Source organism: Ipomoea nil, unplaced genomic scaffold, assembly GCF_001879475.1.
Source record: "Ipomoea nil cultivar Tokyo-kokei standard unplaced genomic scaffold, Asagao_1.1 scaffold2845, whole genome shotgun sequence".
NCBI lineage: Eukaryota > Viridiplantae > Streptophyta > Magnoliopsida > Solanales > Convolvulaceae > Ipomoea > Ipomoea nil.
In genome coordinates, this window is record NW_017619273.1 from 7,586,333 (window position 1) to 7,597,225 (window position 10,893).

The 10,893-nt window shown below is 36.7% G+C and overlaps 1 protein-coding gene across 2 annotated transcripts; it reads left to right on the forward strand.

The window, feature by feature from the left end:
- The first annotated feature begins 592 nt into the window (after nucleotides 1-592).
- Nucleotides 593-4,867, forward strand: LOC109160278 (transmembrane 9 superfamily member 5-like). 2 transcript variants are annotated; one of them, XM_019308573.1, is made up of 7 exons: nucleotides 593-896; nucleotides 1,531-1,571; nucleotides 1,650-2,241; nucleotides 2,344-2,475; nucleotides 3,127-3,283; nucleotides 3,378-3,862; nucleotides 4,303-4,867. In XM_019308573.1, exons 1-7 carry the CDS (start codon nucleotides 751-753, stop codon nucleotides 4,517-4,519), a joined length of 1,770 nt encoding a protein of 589 aa, XP_019164118.1. In that variant the 5' UTR covers nucleotides 593-750; the 3' UTR covers nucleotides 4,520-4,867. The 2 variants fall into 2 exon arrangements, with proteins under 2 accessions (XP_019164118.1, XP_019164119.1); XM_019308574.1 differs by having other exon boundaries at nucleotides 1,650-2,238.
- The last annotated feature ends 6,026 nt before the right edge of the window (nucleotides 4,868-10,893 follow it).

Below are 10,893 nucleotides of genomic sequence, written 5' to 3' on the forward strand. Positions count from 1 at the left end.
GCCAGATTTATACAGTACAAAACTTAAATGGTAATTGCGAATTTTCCTTGTCACCCATAAAAATATGAATTACAAAATTATTTGAAATTAATAAAATATAAATACAAAAGTTTATGTATTTTCACATTTATTTGTAGTATTAGTATTTTTTATGCACGATGCGTAAAAATAGTTGTCCAATATTAGGACTTTATATTACAATCTTAAATTTATTTAGAGTTTAGATTTATATTATTGTAAATAATAATAATAATAATAATAATAATAATAATAATGTAAAACATTTGTATAAATTTGATATTTATGTTTTAGGAAATAACTAGCATAGAACTCATATATAATGTGTATATATATATTATTATTATTGAAGAAGATAATAAAATATATGGTGAATGCATGTATATGACAATAATAGTAGAAATAATAACAGAAGTATAATGGTAGGAGTATATTTGTCTAAAATATTATAATATACAACTTTCATAATATATAACGAAAAAATAGACATAAATGAATAGTATAACTTTAATTCACACTTATTCGTTTTTAGATACCATAAAAAAAATATTTCCAAAGTATAGAAATAAGTTTGCAAATTGCAAACCAAATGGCCTAATTTCAATCTCTCTCATTTTCAACTCTCCGACCAGGCGACCACAACCTCGTACTGGGCACTTCGTCTTCGATTCTTTGAATTGTTCTTACTCTTCCTCTCAAATCTCTCCAAAATCTTCGCCTAAAATCATTCCAATGTGTCATCCCGTTGCTTCCCGTCTTCTTCTAATGCTGCTGACAGTTGTTGTCACAGCGACGGCTTCACCAAACGATCATCGCTACAATGTAGGAGATGAAGTTCCTCTCTTCGTCAACAAAGTAGGTCCCCTCAACAATCCCAGGTATTTTTTCGGGTTTTCCTATATTTACTACTGATCCTAGTTTTCTGCACAGATCATCCAAGCATATTACGCAGTGGGTTGGGTTTAACTTGTGAGCTAGGACTTGAATCTGAGGGAAAATGGGTAATGCCTTAAAGATATTAGAAATGCCAGAAATCTTTATCTGTGATGGTGATCTAGTATATGGGTGGTGCTGATTGCTGTATCGTACAAGAATTGTGAAATGAGTGTTCTTTTTAAGACTTCATTGAACATTTTTGTTTGGGAATCAGGAAAGAAATGTGCAAAGTGAGATGGGGTCATTTCATATTTTAAGAGACTTTGGAGGTTTGATTGAATCAATTTGTGTTTCGCTTGATTGCCCATTGCAGATTTACAAAATAGTGTGTACTTACAAGGGAATATGGAATGTTTCAAGAATCTAGGTAGAGAAAGAAACAGTAAAATCTAAATTTCTTGCCATGATTTCATTAATGGAGGGTTTCATTAAGGAACTTTGAAAGAGTTTTTATTTTCTTATTTTTCATTGTGGCTTCTGGGCATTAACTTGATGTTGCACTATTGATTTGAAACTTGGGAGCTCTGAATCTTGATTTAAAATCTTACTTTTGTGTTATCTGTTATTTTCTTGCAGTGAAACTTATGAATACTATGACTTGCCTTTCTGCTCCCCAGGTTAGCATTTAGGTTTGGTACCTACTATATATGTAAGGTGTATTATCGATATTTTGATCCTCGTTTTATAACTGACAGGCCAGGTGATCCCTAAGAAGGAATCGATTGGGGAGGTTCTGAATGGTGATCGTTTAGCCAACACCTTATACGAGTTAAAGTTTGCAGTGAACAAATCCAATGTGGTTGTGTGCCATAAAAAACTCAGCAGGGATGAGGTAGCAAAATTCAGGAATGCTATTATTAATGATTTTTACTTTGAAATGTACTATGATGATCTCCCTTTTTGGGGATTCATCGGGAAAGTAGAGGACGAAAATTGGACCCTGGATGGGAAAGGACCCATGTATTTCCTCTTCAACCATGTTCAGTTTGATGTTCTTTATAATGACAATCAAGTCACCGAAATACGTGCCTTTAGTGATCCAAATCATGCTGTTGATATAACAGAAGATGTTGAGCTCGATGTTGAGTTCACTTATTCAGCATTCTGGGATGAAGAACCCCCGACTCAGCATAAGGCCAGAACCGCTCGATATTCAAAGGCTTCTTTACTCCCACTGCAGCAGAAAATCCATTGGTTCTCGTTCATAAATTCAATCGTTATCATTCTTCTGCTCACCGGATTTTTCGTCATGGTTCTCATGCAGCGTCTGAAGAACGACCTGAGGAAGTAATTCTTACTTATAATGCCGCCACGATTACTACTTGCTATTGCAGAGGACCTGCATGCATGCCTGTTTGTATTAATGTTTCTGTAACGGATAATGTTCAGATTTTCCGGTGGAGACGAAGAGGAAGATAAAGAAGTAGGGTGGAAGTACCTTCACGGGGATGTGTTCAGATGTCCCTCAAACATGCCTCTATTTTGTGGCATTATAGGTGCCGGTACCCAATTGTTGACTTTGTAAGTTTTACTTAACTACTATATCAATGGTCCTTTTACATGGTTGTTACTTGATTCGTTATTCTTTAATTTTCTTCTAGTTTAGCAATTATACCTATCAAATAATAATTTACTTGACATATGCCTAGGAAAGATGTTTGTTGACCCTAATAGTACATGTTGGAATTAAGGAAGCAATAGTATACTTTTTTTTTGGGTGACAAAGAAAACCCACCCGTAGCCACTACCCGAGGGTGTGCACTGGGTAAACCCCACCTTGTGACCCTATCCGGCAAAGGACCAGAAGGAGGTAAACTTGTTGGGCGTCGGCTGGGTTGGCCGAGTTCAGCCCTTGCTCAATTCGAGACGCAGCGTTGTGGCTTACCATGGAGGGATGTGGTTAAAAGGTTAATGTCCACCTACTTATCACCAATTGGTTTTAAGTAGGATATGGCAACCAAGGAACTATGTGGTTAAGCGTGCTTGACTTACAGCCCCCCATAGCTGACTGGCTCAAACCAAGAAGGCTAATAGGCCGCCACCGCTGGGAGTCAAACTTGTAACTTTGTGGTTACCAAGCCAATAGTCTGACCAACAATTTTATACTTTGCCAGTGGTGGTGCAGCATTAAAAATGATAATTCTAACTCGTGAAATATTTTTACTTTTGCAGGATTTGCTTCTTATTTGTTTTGTCATTTCTAGGTGTCCTTTATCCCTATAACCGTGGAGCTCTGTCTACTTCTTTGGTTATTGTTTATACTCTTACATCTGCAATTGCTGGCTTCACCGCTGCCTCCTTCTACAGTAAATTTGTTGAAACTGGATGGGTAAATTTCCGTTACTTTTTCACTGGACAGTTCGTTTTCCATTGCTTTTGATCATCTTTCGTCAAATTGACTTGAAGATGTTTGGTATCGCCAGGAAAGAAGTGTTATTTTGGCTGCAATGCTCTTCCTTGTGCCATTCCTACTTCAAGGGTTCATTCTAAATTTAGTGGCCGTGTCTTTCAAGGCCACTTTAGCACTTCCTTTCGGCACCATAGTGGTTATTCTTCTTATATATGCTCTCATAGCTATCCCGTTGCTTACCCTCGGGGGTGTGGTAGGGTATCGCTGCAGGTCTGAATTTCAAGCGCCTTCTGCCCAAAAGAAGTCTCCCCGAGAAATTCCATCGCTCTCATGGTATCAAAAGACTCCCGGTCAAATGTTCCTCGCTGGTCTGTTGCCTTTCAGTGCTATTGTCCTCGAGTTACACCATTTGTACACTAGCATCTGGGGCCACAAAATTTTCACTCTCCCCGGGGTTTTATTTGTGATGTTCGTAATCCTTATCTTGCTCACCCTCATCCTAAGCGTTGGCTTGACGTATTTTCAGCTCACTGCTGAAGACCACGAGTGGTGGTGGCGGTATGTATTTTCATTCGTTTTTTTCTTCATTTTTCCCATCTACATTTATCATTACTCATCAATCTCCTTACATTATTTGATTGAGTTAATACCAGTTGAGGTCCTCCGAGTATAGTGGCACCGCCACGTTTAGTCCTAAACTTTCAATTTAACCACCTCTGGTCCTTCAACTTCACCGTTGGTTAAAAATTTGAAAGTTGAAAGATCATGGCGGTACCACTATACTCGGAGGGCTTCAAATGGTATTAACTCTTTATCAATGTTGAAAAAATCACTAGGCGCCGGGGACTGCGTAGGGCGCTTAGGAGGCCGACTGCCTAGCGCCTAGGCGTGATTTTTGCAACACTGCTCTTTATGATTTCTGTTTCTTTTCCTCATTTACGCATTTTTCTTTGTGAACGCACTGCAACTGATCGACCACCTTAAACTATATGATTCAGGTCTATTTTCCGCGGGGGCTCAACCGCTGTGTTCATGTTTGCCTACAGCATCTATTTCTACTACAAATCAAACATGAGTGGGTTCTTGCAGACGGGCTTCTTCTTCGGATACACTGCCTCTATGTGCTACGCATTTTTCATCGTCCTCGCTACAATCAGCTTCCTCTCGTCTTTCATGTTTGTTTGCCACATCTACCGCGCAGTCAAGAGCGAGTGAGACAGCATCTTCTCGGGCTTAATCTCCGATGATACAATCCTAAAATGTCTGCACCCAACAATCTTCAGCTCCTAGTGTCCTGTCTTTGAGTGTGAAAAGCATATATATCCAGTGGGTAAAAGTCTGCTTTCCATATATATATTTATCTGTAAGTTCTGGGAAGAGTCTTTTGTTGAATTCTTTTGATAGCTATAAACTATGAATCTATGATTAGTGTTTTGGACAAACAGAGATTTGAGGTTATTAGCATCATCATACATGGTGCCCGGGAACATTATTAACACTGTAAAACTCACATTCTTACTGTACAATTTATCATCTGATTCATATAATTGCTGTGCTTTATAAGAGTTCAAGATTCATATCATTTGCTGCATCTTCCCAAACTAGAAGCTTGAAAGAATTGTATCAGCATCCTGCCTGGCTTTTGGGAGGGCAAACTTAGAAAATACTAGCCCGTCTTGCTCCATGATATACCAATATGTGATAGTGACTGAACGGGTGGGTGTTCAATTTCGTGCTCAAGTAACCAGCTTGGTTGGCGCGAGTGGCCGTGCACTTTTGTCCCTTAAGAGAGGTCAGGAGTTCGAACCCCTCTCATATAGAAAAATTAATCTGGCCAGCACTTTGCCCCTTAATTGGGTCGGCCCGGTACAAACGAGGATAAGTCTGAGTATGGTACGGACTTAAAGCTCGGTGCAAACAGGATTAGTCTGAGTATGGTACAGGGTTAAAGCTACCTCTTACAGTTAGGGCCTGCTCGGGCCACCTCGTCATCTGACCAAAAAAAAAATTTTGTGCTCAAGGAATTAAGGCTGGGTCATGACATGCAAGTGACGCGCGCAATATGTGACAACAAGATACTACTTACTAGTATACGGAAATCAATAAGAAACTAAGCAATTACTATACAAACAAGATGAAGCAATAACCAACTAAACAAATATGACTTAACACATACAAATTAAACACGAAATGAGAAAAATATATATAATATGAATCAAATAAGGGAACATTATCTTCTAGATGCTTCAATAACTTATGGGATTAGGGAGAACAAATAAGCAAGGAATCAACTAGGAATGCACTAAGGTATCCTAGTCTACGAGTCACTTTTATGATCAATAAACAAGGATTAGAATTAAGAATTGTCCTACTCTCGTGATGCATCAACTCCAAGTACACAAAGCATCAAGAGCCCCTAATTTCCCCTATTTTCATACGGAGTATGAAGAAATTAGGTTTATGCAAGGGGTGGTTCAAATCTTCAACCCAACTCTCGTTGTTACTAAAAATTCTCCAAAAGCATGCTAATGAATGTGTACATCAAATATTAACAATGTATATTCACAACACCCTCATAACCACATGAACCCTATGTTAAAATTCTACCCATTATGCATTAATCACAAATAAAGCATCAAGACAAACAATGCAAGTCTAGCTCAAGCTCATAAACTAACTACTCATGATTTAATAGCATAAAGAACACAAAAACACAAGTATAAAGCATAAACATTGCAAAATGAATAGAAAAAGGAAAATGAAACTTATATATTTAAATGAGTATGAAATGATGAAATCCAAGATCACAAGTTTCCAAAATGTTAAAGAATTAAAAATCTAAGCCTAGTCTAACATAAAAATATGAAAAGAAAGGTGAAAAAACAGTTATGATTCCAATATGGGTCAAAACGACTTTGACTAAAGGCGAGCTTAATTGCTTAAATGGTGAACAAGTGGCTACCACACGGGCTAGTTAGGACACAAGTGTGTAGGCACTCGTGTGGAAAACAGTAAAAAAAAAAAAAAATCACTTTGGAGTGTAGTGGTGCATGGGTGCCTTCGCGGACGTGAACTTGCCTGTGCATCCTCAACAGAATTATTTCCTTGCTGTTTTTGACTATTTTAACATCAGAATTTGACTTGATGGTCTTTATGAAAGTTGTAACCTTTGAGTTTTAATTCTTTCCAATGACGCAAAATTTAAAAACATAATATCAAAGTTATATCCCTAATTTATGTCCATGGTTTTAGTGCTAATCATTTTGTACATTGTGGTTTTAGAGTTGTACTATATAATTTCTTGGACAAAAATAACCATACCGTTATAACTTTCATTATCTTTTCCATTATTGTTACCATGCACATGCATCCACCATATATTTTTTTTATATTCTTTAATGATAATAATATTTGTAGACATTATATATTGGATTAATATAATAAATAAATTTGATTTCATACAAATTTTAATTAATAAAGATTTGTTAGTTATTTTAAAAATTATAATATTGGGCATATATTTTTGCACATCGCGCATAGAAAAGACTAGTATTATAAATAAGCCTTAATCCACATGAAATTTGGAACAATTCATGAATAAATTGATTAAATAGGGAGGGGGATAGGGGAGGGCAATCATTAATCTATGGACCATAGTCCACATATTTGTGTGAATCATAAATAAAAAGTACATTTTTAATATACTAAAAGTACATCATTTATATACATAAAGTACATTATTTAAAAGTACATAAATTTTTATATCAGTTCTACTACATGGACTCCCAAATCATACTCCCTAAATTTTACTCACTGATGTGGCAGGCACTGATAGGCTACTTTTTTCATGTGGGTCCCAATATAAGTGTCTACATCAAAATTTTGTGTGGGGGAAGTAAAAGTTGGAAGTAGAAAATGGGAGTACATATAGTATTTTCCTTTTTATATATTATCAAATAATGTATATTCAGTACACAAATAATGTACTTTTAGTATATTAAAAATGTATATTGCATTCGTAGTCTACACAACTATGTGGACCATGGTTTACACAATAATTTGCGGGGAGGGGAATTTGAACAATAAAACACTTATCGACCCCCCACCCCCCACCCCCCTCCCCCCCCCCCCCCCCCCGCAAAGCCCTACGCCAATCGTTATGCTATGGACCCGTGTCCAACATACATTGTGGACACAGTAACGGTGCCGTTAATGGCACTGTTATCTTCCACCATTTTTTTAAAAAAAATTCAGACCGCTTTGTTATAGGAGCATATGTTCATAATTTTATTACTATATGTTCATAATTGTAAGTTCATAATGTCAGAGCTCTGTGATAAGTGTACATTCATAATTGCATAATTGTACATTCATAATTCCGTAACTGTACACTCATAATTCAATAACTGTAAATTCATAATTTTTGAAGCTCTATGTTCACAATTTTAGAGCTCTATGTTCACAATTTTATCACTATATATTCATAATTGTAAGTTCATAATATCAGAGCTCTGTGTTCATAATTCCATAACTTACATTCATAATTCCATAATTGTACATTCATAATGCCACAAACGAAAACGTCGTTAACAAACGGCGAGACAAAATCAATTTTTTTTAACCGAAATGCTGCATTTTTCCTAAAAACGACGTCGTTTTGGACTCGTGTCCACAATGCATTGTGGACATGAGTCCACAACATAAGCGCCCCCACGCATGGTGGGCCCACTGATAAAAATTTTAAAAAATAATTTAATTGAAAATAAGTTTTAAAAAGTTAATAATTAGACAATAAAATAGTTTAAACAAGAAAACAAAATCTAAAAACTGAAAAATGATGAAATTTATATAGAAAATTAAATATTTTATATTATTACTAATATTGGCGGGTCTCTAAATCCTCAGCTTGCTTACTGTTTCATTAGGAACAACTCTTTCAAAAATATTGTTACATACACATGGATATGGCCATATAGGTTTCGATTTTTAATGAATTTTAGATTGATGAAGCATGGAGCCGAGGATTTTTTTTTTTTTGAATGCTACTAGCTCTATTACATTGTAGTATCTGTTCATATATTTTCTCAATCTACTGAAACACAAAGAGCTAATAACGCCTCCACTGAGGCTCGAACTCACAATCTTCCAAATGGAGCCGAGGATTTAATTTAATTATTTCACCCTATATATAAAGACTCTGTTTGGCAGAGTTTATTTAGGAACTTATAGCTTATTTTAAGCTACTAATTAATAAGGTATAAGCTCTGTTTGGTAATGTTTTCAAAATAAGTTCGTAACTTAAAATAAAAACTTATTTTAGAACACTTCCTTAGGTAGCGTTTCAAAATAAGCTAGTAACTTCCTAACTTTTTTTTTTTCATTTTTATCCTTTTATTTTTTAAAAAATAACATCATTTACCCTTCCCAATTAAAACCTTTCACGCATCTTTTATTGCAACTTTCACAACAAATTCTTTATTATTATTATTAAACATTTTAAAGAACTGACAAATTATTTATTATCCTTCTTTATTAAGATTGATTATCTAATATATATGATGAATATGATGAAGATGTTTTGAGATGCTAAATCGTGATTATGCTAACAATTTTATTTCAAAATGTTATATTTTTTAAAGACAAAATGTAAAATTTAAATATGTAAACAAATTAATTTAAATTTTATGAAGATATCCTTTTTAATCTTTTTACATTTATCAGCTTAACAAACAATTAATTTTACTAAATATTTTTAAGCATAACAGCTAGCTTAAAAGCTTTTCAGTTTTCAATTCCTAACATATACCTTTTCAATTTTTAATTACCTTTTTAATTAAGTTTGTCAAAGCCAAAAGCGATTGAGGAAGACCAGAAGACACTAATCAGCATCAGCTTGACTAATATTGTGGCGTACAAATAAAGGGATCAGAGTGCCCAATTGATGAGGAGACAAGCACCCTCTTTCATCTTGAGGTGGAAGTGTGACCATATTCTTCACTACCTCCTAAAATATCTCATTTCTCTTGCCATATGTCCACATACATCCCCTTTAATTCACAAAATTTTGTATAATATCACACGCAAAAATACTGTTTACTAGAAATAAAATATAATTGAAGAGTTTTTAATTAAGCAAGTAGCCTCAAAAGGTAAGGTCTTTCTAGTTGACAATTCACCATGATAGTTTGTAACTTGACCTCCGTGTTTTTAGCTGATCCTAAGAGCATCCTTAATAGTATGCAAATAATATCAAGTTTTTTGGCCAAATAAAAAAAATGAATAAAGTGGGAAAAAAAAAACAAAAGCAAAAAAATTGGTGTTGTGAAATGTATCCGCTGATGGGCACTACTGGTGCACGCCAGCCATGTTTCTTTTAAAAATTAGAGTAAAAGACATTTTTTGTCCTAGACTTATAGTGGCACGGACAATTTTAGTCTTCCATAAAAAAATCAGACAATTTGTGGACACTCTTATTGTGACGAGGACAATTTTGGTCCTCCGTCACTCTTTCCGTTAGATGCTCTGTTTGAGAGGGGTATTTGCGTCTTTTCATCATAAGGATTGGTTGCAGCAGTTGCACCGCCTCTCTCCCTCCTACTCCGCGAATACCTAACGAAAATGACGAAGAAAATCCCCGATATAACTAGTAGCCCTGCCGCAGTAAGACACTGAAAGGTGATGGACTGATGAGAAAGGAAGATGAGAAACGAGAAGGAATTGCAATTGAGAACGACACTCGAAAGGCCGTGGAACGTCGATTCATGAAATTCCTCTGCTTAGAGGCAAGTCTTCAACCTCTCAGAATCCTGCTTGGACAGAAGAGTGCTCCGCCTCTTCGACGAGAATCGCAACCAGTCTCATCTTCCATCGACTATAGTCGACCTTGGGTATCAAGGCAAGGATACAAAAGCCACCGACTTAGAAAGAATTACTAATAATCTGGCGTTAATGTACAAGCAGATCATATGTTCACCAACACTGGAACGTAACGGCAGAGCTCTTCCTCGGAAAACCTTCCCGCTCCGACGACAAGAAAAACCCCGGCACCGGGTTCATGGGGAATAACCCCCACGTGCCAATCCACAGGTGGGTGGGCGATCCGAGGAGGAAGAACGGCGAGGATATGGGAAACTTTTATTCCGCCGGTCGTGATATCTCCTTCTATTGCCACCATGCAAACGTTGACCGGATGTGGACTATATGGCAGCAGCTCGGCGGCCTTGGCCGGAAAAGGAATTTCACGAATGCCGATTGGATCAACGCCAGCTTCCTCTTCGACAACGAAAACGTGCAGCCGGTGCGCGTGAGGGTCTGGGACAGCGTGGACAACCAGCAAATGAGATACAAATACGAATTCGTAAACCTGCCATGGACAAACAGCAAGCCAGTTCCCAGACCGTGACGGTGGAGAGTGGCGCTGCGCTCTAGTGCTCCGTATGTCGCCACCGTCTTTCCGGTGACTCTCGACAAGGTGCTCTAAGTAAAGCAGGCATGATGAAAAGACGCAAATACCCCTCTCAAACGGAGCATCTAACGGAAAGAGTAACGAAGAACTAAAATTGTCCTCGTCACAATAAGTGTGTCCACAA